A 27,353-nucleotide genomic window follows, 5' to 3' on the forward strand; every position below is an offset into this window, starting at 1 on the left:
TGAGTCTTTAACTCATTAAAACTTGCAGTGAATGGTGGTTTATACTGTTCTTCCGTTTGTGGTGCTCGATGGGCGGAGGATCAGAACTAAGCCCGCTGTAATTAGCCTCATTTATCCATGCCACATTACACTGCTGTGTCCTGCAGCAGATGTGATCTGTTCAACTGGACCCGCAAGGCCAGATGTCTTCCTCCCTCGCGTGATTGCACTGGCTTCAGAGGAGTTCCTGCAGATTTACTGATGGCTGATGGGCAGCCGCAAATCCACTGCCGACAGAAAATTAAAAACTAGATTACGTAGCTAACAGGATTGATGCCAATCCTTTTGACACCGCCGGCATGGAATCGCACGGCGCGCCCTGGACAGTCTGATTTTCTCCTGCCGTGCCCACACCCCGGTGGCGATCCCACCCCCCGGTGACCGGCTGCACCCCCAGCTCTTGGCTCACCCGCAGGCGTTGCCTTGAGCTGGTGGCCACAGTCCCAGCCGGCTCAGCCCCCAAACCCACGCCTCGCACAGGGCCACGCGTGTCTTCCGCCAACCTAACACTGAGGAGAAAGCCCCGGCGGGCACCGGGACCCGCGTCTCCCCGCCCCACCGGCAGCCTGCGGGGGTCCGGACCTCACCGCCGCCCCGGGAAGGGGACGGGGCCCCGCGGACCCCGAGCGCAGCGGCCCCTCGCTCCGCTCCATCCCGCGGGCGGTTCCGCGCCCCGGGGCCAGCCGGGCCCTTCGCGGCGGCGGGGCGGCGGCGGCGGGGCGGGGGGGGGGGTGGTTGGGGCGGGCGCTCGGCGCGTCCGTGGCCGCCGGCGGGCGATGCGCTTCCTCCGCTGATCGCGCTCCGCGGGCCGAGCCGGCAGGATGACGGTGGAGTTCGAGGAGTGCATCAAGGATTCGCCCCGGTTCCGGTAAGCGAAACCCCCCGGCTCGGGGGAGCGTTAATCGCTTTAAGGCGGCGGGGGGGCGGGGGGCGCCGGTTGAGCGCTCCGCCGGGCCGCGGTGGGGCCGGGGCGGCCGCCGGTGCTGTGGGGCGCGGGGAGCCGGCCCCGGCGAGCCCTGGCCCGCAGGCGTTAGCCACCCCCCCGCTCCCGCTCCTTTCCCCGTGCGCCGCATCCTCGCCCCGTTGCCCCGCTCGGTTCGGGCGCTTTGCAAATGAAAAATTAATAATTGTAGCAGGCAGCAGCCAGCGCTGGATCCCTTCGGTAACGGGGTAAACGGGGACCGGCTGGACGGTGCTGATTCAAACCGCCCCAGAGCCAGCGCGAAGGAGTACAGTCATTTTCCGTGCACATTCCCATATCTCGGAGTGTGGATTTTTTTTTTTTTTTTTTTTTTTTTTTTTAGCCGTCTTGAAGGAATCCGGGCTATGACAACAAAGACTCCGTCTTGGCTGTGCTGCATTTAAATCAGGCCGTTGCAGAAATGCCCAGGGCTGGAGAGGAGCCTCCACTTTCTGGGTACAGATGCTCCATTGTGCCCGAAGCATCCTTGGCTAGGTGTCCGGATGGGCTAGGGTGTCCTTATGCTATAAAATAAGGAAGATCAGGGCTCCCATAGCAAACAATCTCCTGCTGCTTTCAACACTCTGCCTGGATGGGGACAGAGGGAAAGCAAGACAATAGCCTGCAGAAGCAAGTTGGTTGACTGTGTGAACAGGGGAAGGAGTTATAAGGGGGTCTCTCCTTCCCTGGAGGCGTTTCTTGTTGCTCCATCTCAAAACCTTTTTGTTTATTAAGTGGAACGGTTTGTATTTTCCTTTTAAGTGCATTTAAAAAGAATTTCTTGGAAGGCAGGGTTGATAGGAAAGGCTGCAGTGGTCTGTTGCTGTGGCTGCTCTGTACAATTGTCATTTTGTGGATGGGTGTGTGGTTGTGTACAGCTGCAGGTAAGGCAGACCCCTGGGCACGTGCATCTTCCTTATCCCGGCACTCTGGAATATGTAGGGCCGTGGAAAGGGTCCTTCTCCACGTGTTTTAATTTTAGTTGCCTGCTAAGACCCTGCTCTTTCGTGTTCCAGAGCTGGTTCAGAAAGTGTAATGGACAATGTCATGTGAGATGACAGGCTGGTCCTATTTGTGTGCCTGGTTGGCATTGGAATCATGGGAGTTTTTAATCTGAAAAAAGTTAGATGTACGGACAGGTTTGCAGAAGGTATGAAGCTTCTTCTTTAAACCTCTGCTCACTTGGCATCAATTAGAATTTATCCGGCCCCCCCCCCTTTTTTTTTTCTCTTCTGACTGTCATTTTATCCTATTGTGCTGCAGAGCATGTGAACTGTTCAGTGGCATCCTTCCAGAGCTGTGACTTCACTGTCCAGATGTCTCGTTCCACATGGCAGTGACCCTTTTCCTGGTGACGTCAAGATTGATTGATATGTTTATTTATTTATTTTGCCTTTGGTGTGTGTGGGCTTCAGGCCAAGTTTCTTAATATGCAGGCAACATCATTCTGCTCTGTCTGCTCCATCCATACAAACAAAACAGCTCTTAGAGCACTGTGTTGGACCTTTATCAAAAGCCAGTTATTTAAGCATGGAATTATGAACTATTTCCCAAATGGCCAGACACAGTCTGCCTGTTACAGGGAGAACAAGAGATTAGACTAGAGAAATAAGCCTGTGTGTTTCAGGAGGACTGAAATATAGGTGGCAGGGGAATATGTAAACTATGAACACCTCAAACACTGAAAAAATACTGACATTAGCAAGCCTATGGCAAAAAAAACCCCAAACCAGTAGAATTCTTCAGACTTTCTCAAAGGGTACAAAATCCAACCAGGTTTTAGCCTCCTTGTATACCTTTCTTCATCCCAACTCTTTAGTTCTGTTACTTGTCCATAATACAAGAGAATCCTTAGTTGCCTGTGAGGGGCAGGACTTCTTCCATAGTGTGTGGTAGAGATGCTTACTAACATGTCCCTAAAATCTTACAACTATAAAAAAGGGAGAATGCCATACAAGCTAAACTAGATACAAAAATAAAAGATGGATAAAAATGTGGTGAGAGAGGGTACAATATAATCCACCTTCTCAACATAGACTGAGACAGCAATAGATAAAGTCATTTGTCATAGGAAACATCTGTGGAAGAGGCAAAAATTTAATCCAGATTTCCCATACCGGTCCCTTGGCTAGGAATCACCCTCTCTTTCCTGCTGACACCCACTGCTGCACAGAGCCCCTTTGCACTTCCCAGCGAAGGGTTGTTCCATGTTTTACAATTGGCTTATTCTCCTTCACAGTGAGCCTTCGAGATTATCAAATTGTTTTCTGTTATACAGAGGAAGAAAAAAACCCCATTGCACAGGCATAAACAAACACTGGGTTAAGCATCCCATCATAAGGCTACCAAACTAGTCTACTTTAGCAATCAAATCCAATTACATGTCAAAACACTCCAAATCAATACTCAATATACACTCAATCCATCATTGCTTCCTACTTTATAGGGACCAGTTGCTACAGAGAAAACTTTTTTTTTTTAAAAAAAGATTTGTTACTTAAATGTGTATAGATCTTTAGATTGGTAGATAAGCCTTATTTCTGTAAGGCATCTTGTAGAGACGTGTATATTCAATTCCAGTAAACAAGTATAATTACCTTGAAAGACCAGTTCTAGCACATTTGACTGCAACCCCAATAGATATTGCAGCTTTCATCTCTCTGACGTGCAGAGCCTCTGTTTAACTAGCAGAAGTCTGGGAAATCTAGGAACACGTTTCTGACTTGTTCCACTCGGTCACAGAAGGCAGTGGTCTGGTGTGATGCAAAGAAGAACCCATTCCTGCCCTTCCCCTTGCAGATTTGTTAGGCAACAGTATGAGATGAGTACATTTGGCTCATTCTTGCAAAATGGGAAGTCCTGGGGCATACTGCCAGCTCTCATGGCTTACCCCCTACCTTTATTCCCTCCTCGCTCCGGGAAGATTTGCTTGGTGCTAAGGGCCATTGGGTAGGGGTATCGTTACTCATTCAGGGTGTAAATTCACTCTAGGAACAGTCATGAGGACAAGGGAAGAGTAGAAACAAATTGCAGAGGTTGGACCTGGCTGTAGCGCTCCGCGGGTCACAGAAAACCCCAGATGCCTCTGTGGTAATTCCCAGGAGGGAGGGAAATAAGTGGTTATTTCCTTAACTAGCATTGCTATTGTAGTTGTTGTTGCTATTAACTAACTTTATTAATCAGACTTGTCGTGAGGTCAGGGTTACCCACTGCAGCGTGGGCTGCGTGTCAGTGGGGTGAGCCAGGAGGTGCTGTGCTCTGACTGTAGCACAGTGACTCAGATGCCAGAATCTTCTCAGGAGGAGCCCTTACAGCTACCGTGACCTCAGGGGACAGACAGCTAACAGCACCCCTCCAGATACATCCCAGCCCCTGGCCACCGAGGGACCTCTGTGCTGCTTAGCAGGAAAGGCAGACTTGCAGTTGAGGCGGAGGCTACACAAGACCACGTAGCTGCCCAGATCTGAGGGGTGCCAGTCTTTCTCCACCTCCCCTATTCCTTGCAGCCTCTTGGCTGGCTGTGAGGCAGCAGTGAGAACCTCGCAGGACTCCCTGGAGCAGCACTGTCATCAAGCAGTGACCCAGGGACACGGGCAGAGACGTTTGTTGTAGCAGTGTGCAGCACTGTCTGCACGTTAGCGTGGCTCTCACTAGGCAGAGAAAATTGCAGGCGTGTGATTCTAGCTCCAGGAAAGATGCAAGGAAAAAAAATAAATTGTCATTTGCCAGAGGAAGAGGAGGTGGAAAAACAAGTACATTTAGAAAATATTTTTTAACTCTTTACTCGTGTGTTTCAAGCAGAATGGGAAGTATTAAAACTCTTAGTCAAACTGATCTGTCTAAGTCTGATAACAGATTGAATTAGACAAGTTTAAAGCTAGCATAACCAGTTTTAATGCATACATGCTGTGTGAATATGTGTTGTGAAGGTCTCTGCAGAAAAAAACTTTAGCGGCTTCTGTGTTGATTGATACTGCTCGCCATTGATGTGCTGTTTGAGATAAGCCAAACTTATTAGCTTAAGTTACCTAAAAGCAAATCTAAAATACCCAGAATGGCCAAAGAAAGAATTTTCACCTGTTTAACTAAATCAGTTTAACAAAAAGAGCACGTGCATTGATTTGAAATTGTTTTTTGTTACACAAGTCTTCTTATGTAAGCAAGATCCCCGATACCGATTGCAGTTGCATGAAGATACGCCTACACAGAGAGCTTCTTTCTGAATCAAGAGACTACTGAGTACAGTTGCCATCACCTGCCGGTTTAGCTGCACGAGAGAGAAGATATTATCACAAAAGCAGCGTGATATTATCTGTATCAATCATAATACCCGTCTTTATCTGTTTATTCTATTTCTTCTCTCTTTATCATTGCAGTTCTAAAGTCAAAGGGTCTGAAGTATGTAGAGGAAGAAGTCAGAGCAAAGATGTCACTATATAGTTACTTCCTCTCACAGTACCAGCCATGAGATGCTCTCCCAGTTACAGCAGTCCGTCCTGTCCATCCAGCCCCTAAGTATCTGTACATCAGTGTGGTGCTGTCTGTAGCAGTGAGGCTTTGTTTCCTCTCCTGGCTTCCAGCCTCCCTTTTTCAGCATCACTTTAAAGTGACCCCAAGTCAGTAATACAGAATCAAATCTGGCCTTTCCCCAGGGTTGTACTGGGGCATGGTTTATGGTGGGCTCCATCCCTCATCTATCAGGATGGCTTCTCCCCCCACATAGGTATTTGTGGCAGTTTGTGGGGACTGTAGCTGTGACAGCTCCACCCCAAGGGCCCTCCTTTGCAATCCAGGCTGCATTACATTTCAGCTGCTCTTGTTTCGGGAGAATCCCATTCACAGCAGGTCACAGCAGGACCCTCACGTGGGGGTTTTTTTTCTGCTATAGGTGGTATCACGGAAGCATATGGAAGCAGAATTCCCTTAATCTGAGCTTCCCTGTCATCAAAACTACCATGTGAATCCTGAAGTACTCAGGAAAAAGCTGCAGTCCTTCAGCCTGCATTACTCTGGGAAGATCTGAAGGCATTTATTCAATGTGTAGTCAGGGAAAATCCCTCGGTATGAGAGAACTGACTGGGTGACAACTGACTTGAGATCTCTGGCTTGGCTTTATAAATGGTATTTTATGCCAAATTTTTGGCAAGCAGTTTCCTTAGTAACTTTGAATTGTGAACTGCATGAGTAGGGTATCCCAAAGGGCCAAGGTTCAGAAGCTAAAACCCTGATCCATCACAACTCTCCAAATCAGAAAAGATTTTTTTAGTATATTTTTTTTTCCCCCAAGATAAAACTGCCCAGACTTAGAAGCTGTGAGTTTGCAGTGGATATTAAACTCTGAAATACAATCTCTCAGGTTGCTCAAGGGAGCTATAGCTCATAAGTTTCATGGTGTAGCACACAGACAAAGGAAACCGTGATATTTCGTAATTTGACGATTGACTTTGTTACCAGAGTAACACTCCCGTAACACACCTTGCTTCGTAATAGTATGTACCTTGTGAGAACATCTGCAAACTTTGAAATGTTTCTTGTTGTCTAGCAGATGAGTTTCTGAGCTGGAAGTTGCTTGCCTTCATTTTCAGTAGTTGTTCCTCTCTGTTGTCTTTCTGCTGGCTGGGATGTGGCTACACCGAGATGAAAATCATCTGTCTGATAGTCTTCTGACATTTTTCTCTCTCCATGGCTCTCCTTCTGGTCGCCCTGAGATAAGCGTAAGGAGAAAGCTGTTCAACCTGAATGATTTTTGCAGGAGAAGTTTCTCAAAAACTCCGACTGTCACATGCTGAGGGTGTAAGTCTGGACTGTGTTCCCACAAAGCCTTCCAGAGGGCAACACCACAAGGAACTGTAGACTTTGTCCTGTTAGGATGGCCAAAAGCCACTGAGAAAGCCAAGATTAGGATTTTGCTAGTTGCTAGTTTTCTGACTGTAATAAAGCATGTAAGAGGGTTCAAGTTAGATGGCAAAGCTTGCTAAAAGGGAAAAAATCAAAAGAGCAATAACCCTGTGGTGGAAGAGGGTAATTAGGCCCAGAGGTAAAGCGACTGAGAGATGCTGATGCTAGCTTATCTCTGCTATTGAAATTATCTGTGGGAGAGTCATCCATTCCTCCTCAGAGAATGCCACATGTCTTGATAATTGTGCTTCGTTGGTTGTCTTGGCACCATGCAGTGCCTCTGGATTCCAACCCCGGTCCTCGAAGGACTGCAGCATGGCCAAGTAAGCACGTAGGATAAGAGTTCAGTGAAACATTATTTGGCGTAACCTCATTCATGTGGACTCTAGACAGGCTCCTGTTGAAATGTGTGTTACTGCAAAGCCAGCGAGCTTTGCATTCTAGGGATAAGTCAGAGTCCATTGTCACTCACACTGCTGAAGCTCAGGAAGCTGGAAAGGTGCCACAAAGCCAGTTTTGTGGTGATGGGAAATGATGGTGTTGAGCCTTCATCTGAAGGGAACCCAGGCTCTCTGCTAGCTAGAGTGGAGAATCAGCAGTCCGGGGGCTGAGGGCCACTGCTTGCTTTGGCACTCAGTGGTTGTGCGACTGAGGAAAGTCCATTTTATTCATTTCAACAGCTCCTGTTTCATTTTCCTTTGCTAAGAAGAGGGACAGGATGGAAGGGTCACACTGTATCTGAGTCAAGAGCCTGTGAAATGATTAATGTTTTTGATGACAAAGCACCTTCATTAACATGATGCCATCAGCACTGATTGGTCAATCATTTCTGGTGATTCCTTTAGGTAGGAAAGTATGGCATTCCAGCACTGGGCTCTGAGAGGAGGGGGGCTAGAAGGGAGGGCAACCATACTGCTACCCCACACACCAGGGACCTCTCCCAGCCCGTGTGAGAGAAGCCTTCATTTACCATTTACCTTCACTTCGTTATGCCTCCCAGAGACAGGAAGGCAACTGGAGTCAGGCTGGGTTTTGTTGGTCTCAGTGGCATCATCGAGGCTGCTCTCCAGTCTACTGAGGGAGAAGGGATGCCACAGCATGCTGGAGAATCCTTTGCCTGGAGGAGCTTGGACTGGGTGTCTGGCAGCTTCCTCTGGCTGGCCTTCCCTGTGCCAGACATCCTGAGATGGGAGCTTGTTGCACGTTATCAGTGTTATCGGTGACATAGCCTCTATTAATCTTGGTGCTTTTGCAAAGTTTCGCACTGTCAGTAGGGTGTTTCAGCTTTGGCCTGTAATCACTGGATAAGGAATAAGCTCTGTCTCACTTGCTAATGCACAGATCAGGGCATTGTAAATTCCACTACAGCTCCTGAGTTAGTTAAATACATGCTGGGGGATCTTGCAAGTCCCTTTCTCCAGTGAACCAGTGTTTTCTGGTTTGTAGGGCACATATCCTGGGGTTACTAACACAGGTACAGCGAGTTGAGACACCCTGTTCAAGTCATGGAGTGGCTATAAGGAGGCTGAAGGCTTTCAGTTTGGTATTAGGGCTTAAGAGGGTAACAGGTGAACTCAGGATGGAAAGTGTGTGCGCTGGATTATTTGAGGTTAGGAACAGCATGAAGGCTGAGACCTGTAATCAGAGCTACAAGAGCGACTTTGGGTCTGCATGCAGCTGTCTCTAGGCTGTGTCTGTCCTGTCTGACATAGTTTGTCAGGGAGCACGCATGCCTAGCCCTGGTTCAGATACATGGGGCTGGTGAGAGAGCCAGTTTCCCCACCACATAGTAGTTTCCTCTAGCCATAGCAAAATAAATTTATGTTAATTCCTGCACCTAAAAGCTGCATGAAACAACTCCATAAAGCCTCAAGTCTAAGCGTCCTAAAATACTCTGTTCTCAAGGAGCAGTGGAAGAGCAGGGACGGGTGGGATGAATGAAAATCAAGCACAAGCGCTTTGGAATCTCAAGCTTTCTGAAATGGCGATGGTCCATTTAAAACCTGGTTTCATAACACTATGAAATTTCAGCCACAGTATTAATTTTTTTGCAGCAGGAAGGCCAGTGGAAACATGAGTTTTTCTGGCTTTCTAAGCACTGGCTTTGCTTAAAAAAACAGGCTACTGCTAGCTTTGAAAGTTCAGTTATCTGGGATAAAGAAAAGAGCCCTAGAAACAGACTTGCAAATCAAGTCTGGTTGAGTTTTGGGGACAGGACAGAATGTTTCCCCGGAGCCAACAGTGCTTGCTTGCTTGTTTGCTTGCAGTTCTGCTTTACATCAGGGTTGTATTCTGATTTCAAACATTTACAGTCATTCCTGACTGCTATTTCCCAAGTGTTTGTTACACTGATTGTTAGCTCTTCCCATAATTAATGCAGTTCCAGTCTAATGTAAAGCTTGCTTTAAAAGTGAGGGTGGAGGCAAGGAAGTGAAAAAAAAACCATAAGTAGATTCAGCTCTGTGCTTACATGATGCCATGATAACTTTTCCGGTGGGTAAAGGAAGGGGAACTAAGTGCAGAATTAGTTCCCTCTTTGACCAGCAATTGCAGATGGGGAGGGAGAGGGGGAAGCAGGCTTCGTGGCCAGTATGGAAGGTTGAGATTTTTACCTGCCAGTAGCTTCTAATCAACACTTTATCTTTGATCAAGATAAAGTGGCGGCACTGCAGAGCGAGGCATTGCAGAGCCTGCCTTGTTAAGGTCTTGGAATGGGTGAGACAAGGCATTTGAGCTGCAGAATTCCCTACGTGGAGGATGTTGGAGCACTAGGGAGCTGTACGCCTCGGGCCCAGGCCAGGGGGATGGACTGTGTGGTTTAACTGCAGCCCCAGGGAGATGCGTCTGTCTTCCAGGCTGCGTGATGGTGAACTGTGTCTCTGCTCCCCAGCCCACAGCAGCTCCAATGTAAGTGGCCAGCGTCCCCCTCTGTAGGACCCCATAGGATAGGGGGCAGAACTGGGATAATGAACAATGACTCCTGTGGACTGCAAGGAGGGTGGAGGCTGATTTCCTGCAACTCCCCTGCATCCATGCCTAGCTGCAGCCAGGCTGGCCCTCAGCCCAGAAGCAGCTGCCCACAACTGCAGTCACGACAGCCATCGTGGCTGGCCATGCACCAGCAAGGGAAAAGCATCACATGCTTCATGTTCTGCCCATCCTGCTGGAAGAAAGGGAGAAGTGTTTCTACTTCTGTTGCAACAAATAAAAAGAGGACAGGGTATGCTGGAGACTCCATTCCTCTAGAAAGCTTAGTCTTTCCGTGTTTCTTAGTCTTTATGTGTTTCTTTGGCACGTGTTTGGTGGTGAGGAAACTGGCTCTGCCACCAGTCCTGTGCATGTGAACAGAGCCTGGGCATGCGTGTATCTGCCCTGACAAACTAGGTGAGACAATACCCACACAGGTCAGAGAAGTACTGAGTAAGCCACACGTGTTGGTGCAGGAGCTTTTTACTCCTCACAGCCACTGCTCCCAAAAGATGAAAACGAGGTAAGATAATTGCCCCTACACAAACCTCTTGGTAGAATGTTCCATTCTTTTCCCCTGGTGGGGTACATGTTTTGGCTTACTGGAGAGGGTTCGTTTTAAAGCAGCACACCTACAGATCTTTTTATTTTTGCGTGTTGCTGTCTCCTCTGTCTCCCCTCATTTTGTAAAGAAGAGAATTCAGTTCAGAGTCTTTGATTTACAGGAAGGAAGGAAGGACCAGGAAAAAATAGTGGAAAAGTTGTGTGTTCTCAACAGCCCATATCAATCCACCAAATAAAAGGTTAACCACATGCAGTGTGGTACATTTACAGCAGAGTATGCCCACACACACGTTATGCTCTTGCCTTGCTTCACCTTATCTGCAGAGGTTTACTTTGCCTATGTGCCAGGACTCTTCTTGAGGGAGGTGGAGAACATTCTGTTGCTGTGATATAGTTAGCCATCACTTAATTCACTGTGGAATAGCACACACACACGTACATGGTCTCCGAGAGTAATCATTCTAGTACAGAACTTTTACTGGATATAGCGAGGGAATGGCTAAAAAGCAAAGCAGTATATTCATTACAGTGGATTAAAGGGATGATGTCAGAACTCATGGGTGGCACATCCCGGAGTGAAGTGCTCATTCATTCCTTAAATAAGCATAAAGTGGTACAGTCTAAACAGATTATATAATATCAGAGAGTGAGATAATCCGTTCTCTGCATACCCAGTCTGCTTCATCACACTACAACAGGGCTCCATACTCTTCACTAAATGCTACTGCTAACAGAAAGAGCATGTGTGAACATGCGTGTAAATGCACATGTGCACGTGCAGGGTTTCCAAGGGTTGGATACGTCTGCCTGTTGATAAGGTAAGAGAATACTTTATGGGAATAAAATTCAGCTGTATGGCCCTCATGTACATGCATTCAGATGCACAGAGATACAGACATGTAGCTTATAGTCCTTCCTCAGCATCCAAGCAGCTGTGCCAGTCTTTATTTAACAGTGCATAGAGGAAACTGACATATGGTTTTGTCTGCTAAATCTCTGACCATTGGGCTAAAAATAGAGTATACTACGTGTTTAGATTTTACTGACATGGTCCATATATATAGCTACAGTAAAATATCTCCATGGACATAGGGAGCAGCTAAAGGAGATTTATCAGTACTCCTGTGACAAAGAAAAGTTAGGTTATGCAAGTATACACACTTGTGGCTTGCTTTGAGGCCGTTTTATGCCCATGCACTTGAGAAGAATAGCAGCTTAAACATCAGCACGGTCCTGCTACATTTGCAGTGTTGTGGTAATGCAGAAATCTCCATGACTACTTTGAAGAACAGCTATTTAAGCATGTCCGTTGTTCCTGCTCCGTTCTAGCTCAGTGAAACAATGCTGTTTCCCACAGCTCAGTTTCTTTACAGAATATCACCCCTTTGTTCTTTCTGATAAACCCAGTTTTTGGCAGGAAGTATGGGTTTGTCCCCGCACCGTGACCTCACCCCAGGATGTAGGAAACAGCCACTGTGATAGCACTGACATAGCAGGAGGCCCCCTTCCCTTCCCTTCCCTTCCCTTCCCTTCCCTTCCCTTCCCTTCCCTTCCCTTCCCTTCCCTTCCCTTCCCTTCCCTTCCCTTCCCTTCCCTTCCCTTCCCTTCCCTTCCCTTCCCTTCCCTTCCCTTCCCTTCCCTTCCCTTCCCTTCCCTTCCCTTCCCTTCCCTTCCCTTCCCTTCCCTTCCCTTCCCTTCCCTCTTCCCTTCCCTCTTCCCTTCCCTCTTCCCTTCCCTCTTCCCTTCCCTCTTCCCTTCCCTCTTCCCTTCCCTCTTCCCTTCCCTCTTCCCCTTCCCCTTCCCCTTCCCCTCCCCACACTTCCCACTTCCCAGCTTTTCTTGCTTGCCCCATCTGGCTGGCACTTCAGCTGGTGCTCTCAGATTTGCAAACAGCCTACCTGAAGGTTGGAGGAAGGGAAGGCAGCAAGCTGATGTTTGTAGAAAGACGCCTGCCCTAAGTATTCAAAGAGTGTAATAAAACCAGTTCTGCCGGCTTGAGTTTAGGAGTTTGGAATAACGCAAGCTCTTGATGTACCACTGACTCATCTGAATTCAGAGATAACGCATAAAACTATGGGATGATGCCAAACTAGTAAACAGGACTGAGACACTGGAAAACTCCAAGCTGATGTAGATGTTGATGGGATGGGAAAAGGCTTCTCTCAGAAGTCAAAATGCTGTACCATCTAGCCTTGTGGACTTTAATCTTTGTGTTCACCACAATTATTCATAGTTTAATACTCCATACTTCTCTTTTACCTGCAGTTCTGAACTGTGTGGGTTGAGATGTGTGAGATGCCAAGAAATCGAGAAGAAACGGAGGTTTCTAGCCAAATTTTCAGTATGGAGAGTGAATATTGGTGAACCCTATGGGGCTGAACCCTGTTGTTCTGACCCTTGACTGTGCTACAGTTCTTTTTCTGCTGCTGAGGCCCAGTTACTACAATGCCAACTTTGTTCTCCCTTGCCTGGGCCACATTATTCAGTACAGAGGATGTATTAATTTTTACTCCAAGCAGCACTGGTCCCCATTTCCTGCCCAATGATTCCCCCTACCCCCAACATTCTGGCTTTCTGTTTGAGTTTGGGAATTTCCTCCTTGTATGCGAGCCCAACCATCCTACCTCCAGAGCAGGGTCCAAGACAACATCAGGACAGTAAGGTTCATCCTGCAAGGATGATCTACTAGCTCATGGCAGTAGATGATGTCACATCAAGGGATGTGACAGTCCGTCATATGGCCACAGAGAGCAGATAAGCAATCTGTAGCTGGTAAAAGTCCTACTAGCTGCACTCAAAAGAATGTCCTTTTCTAAAGCTTGATGACTGAGCCACTAATCTTTTATGTGAGAATTAATTCCCCAACCCCAGCCACATCACAACAGTTCTGTTCCCTCTGGAGAGGTGTAAAAGGAAGTCAGAGCTAGAAAAATGGCACCATACCCGACCCTTGAGAGTAATAAATAAAGGCAAGGGATGAGTAGTGTCTAGGACACTTATTCATATGTCCCTCAGCAAGCTTCCATGCAGCACCATCTGAAGTCGCACAGCCATGAACTCTCATCCTTTAGGAAAGTGTTGTGTTACTTGCTGGTATTGGTACTCTGCAGGAAAAAAAAACAAACAAAAAAACAACCACACTTATTTCGTGGCACTGAGACACAGCAAAAAATATCTGGCACCTCTGGGAGGGTGCAAGCAACACCCAACTGTCCCAGGGCAAAGGAAGGGGCAAGGACCCTCCCTTATTGCCCCTGGGTCTGTCAGCACTTTTCAGCACTTCTGCTGCCAGAGAGGGCAAGACCTTTGCTGTGTTTGGCAGGACACGACACAGGAAAAGCCTTTCAGACAGAGACAAAGGGAGCATAGAGGTTGGGGAGCTCCAGTTCTGAGCCAAGGCCCAGGGGAGGGAGAGAAAAAAGAAACAAGGAGCATTTAGTGCTGAAGGAGATCCCTGCTGGGGGAGGGTGGATTGAGCTAAACTATGGACTAGGGGAAGTCTCCACAAAGCCTGCTGGAACTTGTCCAGCCCTGTTGGTAAACGGATGCCGCGGAGTTCACTCAGGGAGAAGACAGAACTGTTTGATACAAGTTTTTTGATAAATCCATTTTGCTTGTAAAAGAAAGTAAACAAATGTCATCTGAGTAGTCGCATGCCCACATAATGTTTCTTTCTTCAGCTCAGAAAAGAATATTCCTGTATTCAGTCTTTGCTGTGCAGTTTCCCTATTGCCACTGCAAAAGCTCAGTCCTTGCAACCCAGGAAGGGAGATGCCTTCTGATGAGAAGACAAACAATCTGTGCTCTAAAGTCACTTAGCAAGCTGGATCAAAGTGTGTAGGAAAGAAAAAGTATCACCCATGGGAAAGTGCAAATGACCCACCTGATGAAGTCTTGAGGGTGGAGAGTGTTTGGTCATTAGCATGCCTGCTTCTGGGCTTGTGTCTCACTGGAGTCCTGTTCGTGGAACTTGTCAGATAGGTGAATTAACTCGAGAGGGTCAAACAAGGCAAGTTACCTCTCTCTGTGGGAGACAGAGCAGGCCCAGGTCAGCACAAAGCAAGAGCCAGAAGTTAGGTTCAGGAGAAGTCATCTTCTGGCTGCCAGGTGTGTTGTGGTGCCTGCTGCCTCATCTGGTTTGTTCATGATGAGTCTCTGGATGATATTTCTTCTCCAGAACTCAAAGCTCTCTCTTGCATCCTTCTTCTGAGTGACATTCCAGGAACTGAACTGCACAGAGTGATGCTAGGAGAGGCCTGGAGAATACCGAACTACAGGAGTGCAGTTGTCCGTGCAGATTTCAGATACAGAGACCTCTGTATCTCTTCCTGGACTTTTCTCGAAGCATTTCAGAGATGTGGTGCTAAGATGTACTGCACATGGAACCAAAGAGTTTGCATCCTGCAGCTGTGTCCTTCTGAAAAGCAAGTATTCAGAACAGAAAGGAAGGTAGAGATCCATTCAGTTTGATAACCAGACAAATTACTAGCTATCAGCAGAAATAGTGCTATGCTCTGATGAGCTGGAGATGGAAGTTGCTGTGGGGTGGTTACCAGATGATCTTTGTCAGGTGCTTTGCCTGTTCATCAGCATTAGTGCGCATGGTTGGCCTATGAAACAGTCTGCATGGAGAATCCATCACTTTGAGGTGCTCCGCTCAGCGTTTTAGCTGAGAAATGACTTTCAGTGAACTGAAGGGGACAAGAACGGCCTTGAATAAGAAATGGGTAGTCCTGACTGCTCTGGCCCTTAGGATGGTGCCTTTTTAAAGGCAGCTGTCTGATTTACTGTCAATCAGACTGTAGAATCCCCGAGAGGTTGATGTTCCTTACTGGTTTTACCAGAGTTTGCACAGACATCTGCATACTGCTGGTCTCAAACCACCAAAAAGGCTGTGTAGAGAAGAGACACTACCCTAGGGAAGCAGTCTAGTTCAACACTATTTCCTGACCTCATCTAACTATTCTCACCAAGTCAGTTTTCTAATGGGATTTTCCTTTCCACGCACACTGAAATAGCAATATTGGAAGATTAACAGTACTATGACATTGTTGGGTTGCTTCCCTTTTCTCTCAAGATTTGAGAAGCTTCTCAAGTACTATGAGCAGAAGTAGGAAATAGTTTGCTGCACCTTCTGTCAGAATTTCCCCCCTAGGCTATAATGATGTCTGGTGAAAGTAAACTGCCTTCTGTATAGCATTTCCTCTCTGCTTTCTGGGCACATTACGATCTGCAGATCAGTCAGGGTTGGATGGTGAGAGATCCAGCTCAAGTTGCTGTTGTCTCCTTGAACATTTGGCTGTGGGTGACAAAAGAGAAGCTGGGGGAAACCTGTTATCGTAAGATACGTTATATAAGGAGTGCATTAACAGAGCTAAGGAAAGATTTCATCTTTAAGCCACTAAATCCTAGAGTAATTTAGGTTGAAAGAGACCTCTGGAAGTCACCTAATCCAATGCCCTTCTCAAAGCAAGTCCAACTAGACCAGGTTGCTTAGTGCCTTGATTTTACAGAAGCTCAGACTAGCTATCAGAAAGTAGTGATGGAGAATTCAGTGTATGAGAAGAGTACTTGGTAAACTCAAATACTTTAATAAATCCCAATTTATTAAGAGAAGCAGTACTGTACTTGTGTATGTATAGCAGAGTGCATAAAAGCCATATCTGTCATTGTGTGTCTTCTGAAGAGAGGTGTCAGTTTTTGCTAAATATTAATGTACCGATTTAAAGGCAGTGGAACACCATGCAACCAAAACATGAAGTCTTATTCATCTTGCTTCAAAACTCTGTCTAAACATACACCTCCAGCCTCTCAGTAGAAGGTTGAGAGCCATAAACTGACATTCAGCATGTTTCAGACGAAGACTTGGATATTTCTGTAGCTGTGCAAAACAACGTGCAAAACGTTATGGACACTATTGCCAAAGCTAAGCTAAGTTTAGGCACAGAATCTCTTCACCCATGAGAAAACGTATTGGAAGTGTTTTAGGGGTTGTATACCTACATCTAGCCTCCATGAAAAACATGAGAGAACACACCACCAAATACCAGGAAAACCTCTGTATTCATGTACTAGTGAAAAAACAGTTTGGGCAATCTGTTTTTCATGTCTTGATGTACTTTCCCTATTTTAATTGTTTATTTATTTGGAGGTTCTTGTGGCGTTCAAAAGCTGTGCTGAGACCACCTCTGACTGCTCTTAATAGCAGAACAGCAAGCTGATGTCACTTGCTGGCTGTACTAGCTTGCTTTTAGCTAACTAGTAATCCAAACGCCACCTTGCAGCCAGACAAGCCAGCAATCTCTTACTGTACTGCCCTTGGGACTTCAGAAGGAGCAAAGAGTTGAGTCTGCTTATTACTTGTAGTTCTGTAGCAGGAAAGGAACTGAAGCTGATAGATTTGGTGACAAGTTCAAGTGTTTGAGCAATCATTGGACATAAAAAAGAAGAAATTTTTCAGTGGAGCCTTTCAAAAAAACAAATGAGAATGAAACAACGAAGGCAGAGATGAGGACCCTGCATCTCAGAATCATTTCAGTGTCACTCACATCATCCAAGCTCCTGCTGTTCTACCTCAGTTTTTTCACTGGAGAAAATTCTCTCGTGCTCTCAGAATCAAAAAGCATTGGCACAGCCTTCCACATCTGCATCATGCTTATAGCCATCTGTAGAGAGATTTTAGTCAAGATTAGAAATACAGCTTATTCCATTATCCTGGAATAAAAATAGGAGATGCAAACCACTAAAAACAGCTCTTCTATTGCCATTTCTCCATTAAGCAATTGGTACAGTTTATCCCAAAGATAGATGCATTTTAATGATGAATAAAATCCCTTCCACACTCCTTAGTTCACAAGAGTGTCAGTAAATGAATTACTCTTCACAAAACATAACACGATCCTCAGATAAGGTAATAAAAGCAATTCAATATTTATTTTTTTTTAAGTGACTTAAACATGAGTGGCTTTAAAATTACTTGCATAATCTCTTTTGACCTAGGTTTCTCCCACTTATTCAAAACACAGTGTGGATCTCGGATTGAGCCAGCAATTTCCAGAGGGAGGAGATCAGCAGGGCAGCAGGAAATGGAGTACTATATGGTTTGCTGAAAAGGGAAGCAAGGGGAAGTACACATCTACCTTATAGTAAGAGCTAATGATCTGACAACAAAATGGCTGCTGGCTGCACAAAAGTAGTTAAAAAGAACAGGTAGCAGAAAGCATTATCGCTCCAGCGAGTACAAGTAGATCAGACTGGTGTATGGAATTAGCATGACACTTACTATAAATAGATTTATCTGGGCCAGAGTAAATCTCAGCCATTTTGACCGGAATGACAAGTCACCTCTAAATGAAGCAGATCCTCGCTGCGTTCAGCCACAGAGAACTGGTTGGCTTCAGCCTAAAGGCCCTCGGGGTTGGTGTGAGGAAGGTTAGAGCAGGTCCTGTCACAAAGCCAGGCAGTTCGCCTCCCACTACCTGCCTGCAGACGGGGTTGGTCACGCTGAGGATGCAGAGCTGTAACAGACTCTTTGCAAAACAAAACTGAACCAACACCACAGTTCCCTGTGTTGCCCGAGCTCCCAGGAGGAGTTTGAACAATCAGGCTTGGTTTTTTAGAGGCCAACAGCAGCCATGCTCTCGTGGCCAAGCAGGTCACACTGCCTTTGCACGGTTTCTTCGGGGTACTCCAAACCGTAGGCTTCAAGAGCCAAACAAAGGTAGCACCTCACAGACCGAGCACTACTTGCTCACTTCCCTCCAAATAAAAACTCTTCTCAGCTTCTTCTCCCACCCCACAGCCAGCCTTCCCTCCTGCTGATGGCCTGGCTCCTAGCAGGGTCATTAGGTACAGCGGGTGCTGGCTGAGAGCTCTGCCCAGGGTGACACCTGGGGAGGTTTAACCCTCTCCTGATAATTTTTTAAAAATTATTTAATTACAGAAGAGGTAATGGGGTAATTTGGAAGGAAATGAAGAATATAGATATACATGTATGTATGTATCGCCTTGAAAGAGAGGAAGACTTCTTGTTGCCCTGACCCTCAATTTCCCTCCATTCTTTGGAGCAGGACCTCTCCCAGCCAAGGTGGAGGTGTGGGTCAGTGATCACCTTATGGCTGGTTTTACTGGTTCCCTGTTCCCTTTCCCCAGCCCCTTGGCCCATCCTAGTGTTTGGCCTTTTTGTAAGTTCTATCTGGATGTTTTGCTTTTCTTCTGATTAATGGTTTCCTGTGGGCTTGGAGGAATGTGAGGCAGGAGTTGCGTTCCACTTTGTCACTTCTGAGCAGAAAGGGAAACAGAGATTAGTAGCAACAGGTCTTGGTTTCTGCGGAGGTTTGCAGGCTGATAGCAGAGCTTTAGGAAGGATCAGAGCTACCTTGTGGTGACAGGCCAGAGATTGGCTGCCTTGCTGAAGTGCTGAAAGCACCGTGAGCTACAGACTGGGCAGAAATCATTGCAGCCATTGTTCCCATTTAGCAAAAGCATAGTGCTATCAAATGCAAAGAGCAGCCATCTATTTCTTATTCCAGGTGATTTTTATTTTAGATAATCTGAATATGTAGAAACTCTCCACAAAATAGAGCAAAGGCCATGGTTAAGGCTTGGCAAGCAAGCAGAGTGAACCTTCCTGCTGCAGATCTGAGAATAAACTAGTCACTGCACACAAAGAGAGCCTTAGAAATGTGAAGATAAAGAATACAGAAACCAGGATACTGTGTGTTATTCCTGCATATCCTCCAGGAACATGTGGTGGCTTTGTAGTGCTGTTGGATCATCCCTGTGTCTGGGATGGAGGCAAAGTCCTGTTCAAGCGTTAGCCCATAAGATGGTTCAGGATACAAACTGCCAGATCGAAGCCCCTTTGGTTCTGGGTTGGGTGGAAGGCTTTTTGGGTTGGTTGGTGTGTCACAGTCACCATTTCTGAGGAGATTTTGTCAGTTGTTTTCCAAGTCAGGCTTGTGTGATCTCAATGATTGAGAATCCAGGGCTGTGGCTTGGCCTTGACTCAGCCTCAAATCAAAACCAGGCACTCCTCCCCATGTGAACTCTATCTCCTTGGCCTGCTTCTTTCCAGGACATCTCATTCAGGGCTCTGAATTCTCATCTTCCCTTTGCAGTGAGAGGATGTCAGCTGTGGGGAGGACGCTGACAAGATTTCCACTGTTGCATACCTCCGTCTGTCAGACCCGTTGGGCTCCCTGCCTTTTGGGCAAGCGTGGGGAATTCTTATAAAGAGGGGTCTTCATAGACTTCTCAATGAGCTGTCCATGGATCGAAGTCTCTAAACACAACCTGCCTGCTATTAGAGGCCATAAACTTAGAGGCCCTTGGCACCATTTGCCATGCTAAGTACAGCCCAGAAGCGTGGCAGGTAGCTGTGTCTGTTTGAAGAGCATCTTTGGCCTGGCGTGTGGTTAGCCTGCGGATCGCTGTTGGATGACCACCATGGTCAGCACTACAGGTGGGTGTCCGGCTTGGAGGTACATCTCTCCGGCAGCTTGTATTAGCTGCACACAGGTGTGGTTTTATTTAACTCAGTACATAGTTATACTCTCTCTCTTTGAACAAGGCACACGGTAAAATATTTCCTTTGTTGATCTGCTGTGTGAGTCTCTCATGGAATTTTCGGAACAGAAATGCTTACGTGTGGAAGAAAAAGCCTTTTTAAACAATGTACTGAGAGGCAGCAGTCCTGTATCCCAAAGCAAATGAGGCCTTCATTAATTCAATCAGAAGCAGTTGAATCTCCATTCCAGTGGACGGAGATGTTCACTTCAATCATGGCTGATATAAAGAGCATTACTCTGCCCACTGCCTCTCCATTACAAGGTTCTCTCTGATGGGAGAAGTTGAGTGGCTGTGCAGAGCATCTTAGAGCTGCTCTGAACTTGCTGCTTGGGGATGCCTGTCCAAAGGAGGCAGCTGCTCTGCCAGGGATGACATCCTTTCACTGGAGTAGAAGTGGCACACAGTGAACTGGGAGCCCGTGTCCGCAGGGTTAGTGCCAACATCTGGAGTGGTTTGGCTCCAGTTGTTACTCTATGGGCAGAGAAGAGAGCTCAGCGGTCAGCAAGGACTTGCAAGTGTGTACTTAATTGCTATCTCATTTCCAAAACGAGGACAATGCAGTGCTATCATCTGACTTTACAGAGGGGTTGACAATTCCTCCCACCTTTGGCTTTTCTCCTCTTCTCTTGTATTCTTACTTAAAGGCCAAAATCCAGATGTGCTAGGTGTAAGGTAGAGAGGGAATGGGCTTTCCAGCATTGCCCGAACCGTTTCACCACGCTGTGTGCGTGCTTATTCTTGGGTCCGTTGACCAGCCGCAGGCTTGAGAACATCTGGCTTTCTTCCCAACTTCCGGTCTTGTTGGAAGACATATTACTTCCAGCTTGCTTTTGATGATTACCTTTCATTTTTTTAACAGAGATTTTGAGTTATATTTATCTGACAGGCAGTGTGAAGTACTGGATGAGGGATCAGGCAGATCAATTCTATTCTTGGTTTGGGTGTTGACCTTCTGTTTTGACTTCCTTGGGTCACGTCAACTCTCTCATGCCTCTCTTTACTTCTGTTGCTTTTTACCAGCAGTATTTACTTAAACTCACTGGAGGTGTAACAGTCTTTTTCTGTGGCACTGTATAAAATCAAATATATAGTAGTTTCAGTACGCTTGGAGAATGCAGTTGCTACTACAAGTAATGCCAACAATAGCGTCCTTTTCTTTCCTTATTTTTCTATGGGTGTGGCTTCTGTGTGTATTTTGTAAGCAGTAAGTAGTAGCCAAAATGAGTACAGAAAAACATAGCCCATGGCTTGACTAGTCATGTAAAGATATTAATAACCGTGCACACAAAGGAAATCATTAAGGAACAGGCAGTGTTCCTAATTGAATGCTTCTTTCCCATTCATGGGAGGAAGGGTGTGAAATCTTTCTTATGCTTGCCAGTTCTTATTACAGAAATCAGTCATTAGCCCCATTTGTGCGACAGGTTAATCTGCAGTGCAAAGCCAATTCACAGGGCAGGGCTGGGCGTTCTCTGGAGCTGTGTGAGGAGCTAGGAGTGCAGGTTTGCGGGAACTTTTTTTTCCAATTTTTATTTCAGAAATGGAATGGGCTGAAGAATTACTCAGAGAAACTCCTGTGATATGAAATTCCAAAGTCATTTTTAATTTGAAAATTCTCATTCCATTTCCAGCTGGGTTCAGATCTTATTGTGAAACTTAGAAGTCAAAGGAGCTCAGTTTCAAAGTGGTGGAAGCGGAACATATGGCCCGTCTTTTCCTTCCAGAATGGAATATTCCCAGTCTCAAACACTGTCCCATGAAGTGTTTGATAAATCAGCACTTCCCAGTGCCAAGGCATTCTTTCAGAAAATACTTCTTTCTCCAGAAAACTCCCAGGCAGCTCCACATTTAATGTAACACTTCACAAATTCTGTGCCATCCCAGGCTGCAGTGCAGTGAGTTAACTCTTGGCCCTAGCGATTGCATAAGCAAAGCCTTTGATGTCTAATCACTCCTACTCAGCCTTGAGCTGTAGAACCTGTTTCACAGGGAAAGGAAGCATTTGTTGAAACACACCAGTTATATCCAGTGCTTTTCAGAAGTTTCTTCAGCCTTTCCTGTCAAGATTAGTGCATCGCTGTATTATCCAGGCCTTGTAAATAAGCGTTAATAAGAGTTCTTCCTATAATTCTTTGTTAGATAGGGAATTAATCTTATTTTAGAGCTCATGATCCGAGGTTAGAATTTTAATGATGCTTAAGTGCCTATGAAAATACATGGGTGGCTTGTGAAATTTAAAAAAATCCCTTAAATCCCAATATTGAGTAGACAGGCAGAAGGATATAAAATACCTCGTAAAAACAATGACAAAGGTAATTTCAGCTAGTTCTGCTGGATTTTGCACTGAAAGACAGTAGAACCTTCTGATGACGTGGCGATGGCAGCATAGGGAGGTGGAGGGTTTGCATCGGTGTCTGGCTGTTGCCTTTCAGAACAGGTATCTGGAGAGGCAGAGGGATGCACTCCGTGTACTGTGCAACTAAAAGCACTGAGTAACTGGGCTTTTGGTCATCTAAGTCTGCTCTCACACAAAGGTCAGTGTGTCTGAAGAGTTTGAAAAGTTAGTTAAATCAAATTAAACAACACTGGACCAAACGAAAACATTAACATTTGCCTTCTTATATCAATGTAACTCCCAGTGGCTTCTGTGATGGTAATTAAATACCAGGCCAGATTCTGGTTGTGTTTACACTTGTGGAAGTTTGCTGAATTTATTGGGCTGGTATAAATGGAGGAGATTTAGACTAGTGGGGGTGGAAGTGAATGTCCTAAAAGAAAGCCAGAACATTCACAAAAACAAGTCTCATTCAGTCTTGAGTTTGCTTTGTGGTTTCCTTGTGAATCAGAGAAGAAAAAGGGAGTGGGAGGAGGGGAGAGAAAAGATGTTCAGAACCCAATCCAAAACCAACCCCCTTCTCTCCCCCCAGCCAATATCTCTCATATAAGACATTTGTTTCTTCTGGCAATAGGAGGAAACCTTTCCAGACATTGTCCTCTGAGAACTGCTCAGTATTTGCAGTTAAAAGGGAAGTGCACATATAAAATATGCGTGCACTAAGAAAGAGAAAGAAGAATAACTGTTATTGTAACACAAAGGACAGGTTGTTTTATTTTTTTGGCCCTGAGAGTTCATGCTGCGTCACATACAAAAGTTTGATTTTGTGGAGCGCTTCTTGATCTGCAGGGCATTACCTGCTTAAAGCACCAGACCCCTTCAGTTAATTCCTGCAGTGACCCCGATTTCTCGGTGATGGAGGACGTGATGAGGATGTAACACTTTAGGGCTGCACATGTATTGCCGAGTCCCAAAAACATTGGGTGAGAAAAGCAGTTGTTTTCTTACCTGTCTTCATGAATCGGTAGCAAAATTTCTTCCCACTCTACTATGAGAGGCCAAGCTAATTCTTAATCCCCATCCTACTTCTTCAGCCTTGCCAGGGGGGACGGAGCTTCTGGCACTGAAATGATTTTTTTGCAAAGGGTGCTGCCTGCAAGCTGTTCTCAGGTGCCAGCTTGGAATGTGTCCAGGGAATAATACCTTGAGCCAGCCAGCCTGTGTGTAGTGTTCATATAGAGCACAGAGCACTTGGGGAGAAACTTGGCTGATCCAATTGTTCTGAGCATGCAGCGTGGGGCTTGGTGAGGGCTGAGATGGTGCAGCCCCATCATGTTCCCTGACAGATTCACACTGAAAACAAAGTGTGGGCCAGTGAGAACACAGTGCCCATGGAGCTAGTGATGTTGTGTGTCGTGAGAGCATCATGTCAAGGCTACGGACTGCTTTGGAAAATAAGCTTTAAGGCAACATGTTTTTTTAAGTGGCCTCTGTGGTCTTAGGGGTTAGTCAGTTGGCCTTTAAATCCAGCAAACTATAATGTATTAAGCAAAGGCCCGTTAGTGCTGTGGGACGATTGGGAGGATTGGGGCACAACCTGCTTTAGGAGATATAAAAGGAAACTAACCAACTAATTCAAAAACACCTAAGAGTGAAATACTGTCCATTACCCTGGGATCTGTGCCATGGCTTGCTTTAAACTGTGCTGTGTGTAAACTGTTCAATAGGATTATTTTGGAGGCCACAGTAATTAAGGGATTATCCAAGGAAAGTGGTAGATGCTCTCTCTGCCTTAGCTAATGGGACACTGCTCCTTCTGTGGCTGGGACAGAGATTCAAGGACTGTGTCTCTGACAGGAATTTGCTTTGAAACTGGTGGTTTTAACTGGAACCCTGTATGCCGAGGGGACTGGTGCGTCATGCAGAGTTGAAACATGGGGAGTTTGGATCTGCTGTGCAGGACTTCCCAGTGGTTTGTGGGTTTTTTTAATGTCAGATTTACTGTTGTCTTCCATGCCCACGGGTCCACTTTTATCAGTAAAAGCTGTTGTGCTGAGACAAGCTTGAAGTTTAGTTTTGCTGCAGAGGCGACGTCGAAAGGGTGGTGAGGCAGGGTGCACTAAAAAAGGCACCACTGTTTGTTTGCAGGAGAGTGTAGATCTGAATATCACTGCTCTCAAGGGCAAGAGAGTTCCTCCTGCAGAGAAACATTTGACATTGGCAGATGTTGGCAAGGTAGAATCAACGGATGGGATTTGTGGCTTGAGGCTGAGGAGGAGGGTGCTCTGCTCTGCTGCTGGCCTTCCGAGATGGCAATGACTTTCATCCCCATGTGTATCCCTGTCTGCAGGCTGGAAGAAGGCACTGGCCTCCATACAGTGCTCACTCACTGCACCCCCAGCAGGAGGGGGGAGAGAGAATTGGAAGGGTAAAAGTCAGAAAACTCATAAGATCAGAAAACTCATGAGATAAGAACAGTTTAGCAATTAAAATTATTAAAAAAAAAAAAAAAGTAACAAAAAGGAAAATAACAAAGAGAAAGAAATAAACCCCAACAAAGGCAAGTGATGCAAATGAAGACAATTGCTCACCACCAACCCACTAATGCCCAGCCAGTCCCTGAGCAGCAGCCCCCCGGGCCAATCTCCCTCGAGTTTATTGCTGAGCACGATCTCATATGGCATGGGATGTCCCTTGGGTCAGCTGGGGTCAGCAGTCCTGGCTGGGTCCCCTCCCGACTTTTTGTGTACCCCAGCCTGCTCACTGGTGGGGTGAAGAGCTGAAAAGGTCTTGACTCTGTGTAAGCACTGCTCAGCAGTAACTAAACCGTCCCTGAATTATCGTTTCCAGCACAAATCCAAAACACAGCCCCACACTAGCTGCTATGAAGAAAATTCACCCTACCCCAGCCAAAACCAGCACAATGCTTTAGACCTACCCGTGCTCTGAGGCACTGGGGACCGCCACCCCATCTCCCCGTGGCTGCCATTTGTTCCCAGTGAGCTAGAACTAGTCTTGGAGTGACCAACTGGTACTTTCTGGTTTGGGTAATGGGAGTATGACTGGACAGTCCTAACCGTCCCTATTCCTTGTGGACCACAAATCTGTGAATTCCCATGTCATTTTGCCATTGATTTTTGATGATTATGTTTATCCTAGCAGGTTTCTTCAGATTTCCCTGTTTCACTAGTATCACAGCACTTCCCCACTTACGGGAGGGTTTGAGCAGCGGGGCCAAAGGCACTTGAACCTCTGGGAGGTGAATTTTCCAAATGACTCAGTATGATGGGCAGGAAACACTTTCAAAAAGCTGGTCACAAGTGTCACAGTAAGGAGTGCCAAATGCCGAATACCTCTTGCAAACCGACTCCTTTTGGTGTTCGCAAAGAATAATTCTGGGGGTTCTGTGGGTCTGGGCCCTGTACTTCCAGCAGAATGGGGCAACTGTGGGTTCAGGTGCCGAGGAGAGCTGGGAACGTCACCCCTGCCAACGGAGCTGCACTGACAACTGTGCTGTGCTGGGAAATGTGAAGCAGAATCCCTGCGCTGAAAAGGCCAGTGAGGCTTGGCTTTGGCAGAGGGTCGGGAAATCTCACAGAGCAAGGAGAATCGTGGCGAGGCAGCCAAGGGGAACACAGCTCCAGTGTTGGGGCACACAATGGAGTTCCTGTGGCGGAGGCCACAAGGGAGGGCATTGTCTGAGGCCCCAAGTGTGCCTGGGCTCCACGTGCAGAGCCATTAGCAGCTAATGAGTTCAAAATTCACCATCAAGGCAGAGGACAAGTAGCAATCAGTGCAAGATGATACTGTGCCCGTAGAATAGGCCCTGTGTGGAGCTAATGGGAACAAGAGATGGAGTGTGCGTGTGTGTTTGTGCTTCGGAGGTCAGGGTGACATTTATCACTGCCCTTGCAGCAAAGGGACACCTGCCACTGGCAAGTTGGAACGTTTGCCTTGCTCTGTATTTGTGTCTGTGACTTTCTCGCCACAGTCCCTCTTTCTCTCTCTTTTGGCACTTCAGAGACTGTCAAGGGATGAGAAGGGTTCAGAGCTGGGCCAGGTGGGCGACCAGCACCCACTGCTCTGAAACACTGAGAGGCGTAGGAAGCAAAGGCATCAGCTGGTGAAGCCTCATGGCAAAACTCTCTTTGGCTGCAGGGATGCAGAACCAGTGCTGAAGGCTAAATTCCCAGCTGGTGTAAATCAGCAGGGCTTCACGTTCACTTTGTATGAACTGAAACTCTGCCCCTGAGAGACAGCAAAAGCGCTTTTCTCCTGCTTTGTTGCACTTCCCTTTGCTAATCTGCTCTTGCCTCTCTGCATGGTTTTCCTGGCCCCACTCCCTGACTTGCAGCATCTCCTGTTATTGTCAGCATGTCTTTTGCCTTGACCACTCTCTGGCTCCCACCAATTTCTCAGAAATATCTTTGTATTCCAGCTCTGGGTTTCAAACAAGCAGGCTGTGCATCTTCTGCCAAACTGTGTGTGTGTGCATTGTGGTTATGCATGTGTGTGGGAGAATGAATATTTAGGAGTAAAACAAAGTTTTCTCCACAGCAATAACCCTGATAGACTAAACAAAATCTTGCACACATCTGCAGTCCAGCTATTTCTGGTTGGAGGCAGAAGGCTTGTGCAGCATAGCGGAGTCCACCTAACATCTGCCAGTGGTGCTTTTTTTCCAAAACAACTTTTCTGTGGAATTCTGGAGAGTCATAGGCCCTGAGTCTACCTGCCACTCCACACTGTTACCAGCAAGGTGCAAGGCTGCACTATTTTGCATAAAACAGATTTGTTTTCTAACAAACACCCTCTTTAATCCCTACTGTTGTCGGAAAATTTTCCTCTGTGTTGTTATGACTTCGATGTAGATCGGTGACAAGGTATGCAGCCCTCATTTTCAGTGTCTTAATTCATCACTAGTGCAGGTAAGCATTTAGTACCTGATTTAAGGCCTCCATTTAATAGGTAGACATTTAACGGTCAATTCTGCAATTCATCACCCACCTACTATCACTG

General features: G+C 46.4%; 1 protein-coding gene across 5 annotated transcripts in view; it reads left to right on the forward strand.

The window, feature by feature from the left end:
- The first annotated feature begins 787 nt into the window (after nt 1-787).
- The window catches only part of ACAP3 (ArfGAP with coiled-coil, ankyrin repeat and PH domains 3), a 99,096-nt gene continuing 72,530 nt past the window's right edge, over nt 788-27,353 (forward strand). For all 5 annotated transcript variants that reach the window (XM_074925113.1, XM_074925115.1, XM_074925114.1 and 2 more), the window contains exon 1: nt 788-907. In XM_074925113.1, the coding sequence (XP_074781214.1) occupies nt 861-907 (47 nt within the window). In that variant the 5' untranslated portion in view covers nt 788-860. The remainder of the gene's footprint in view (nt 908-27,353) is intronic.

The sequence above is a fragment of the Athene noctua genome, chromosome 22 (assembly GCF_965140245.1).
Source record: "Athene noctua chromosome 22, bAthNoc1.hap1.1, whole genome shotgun sequence".
Taxonomy (NCBI): Eukaryota; Metazoa; Chordata; class Aves; order Strigiformes; family Strigidae; genus Athene; species Athene noctua.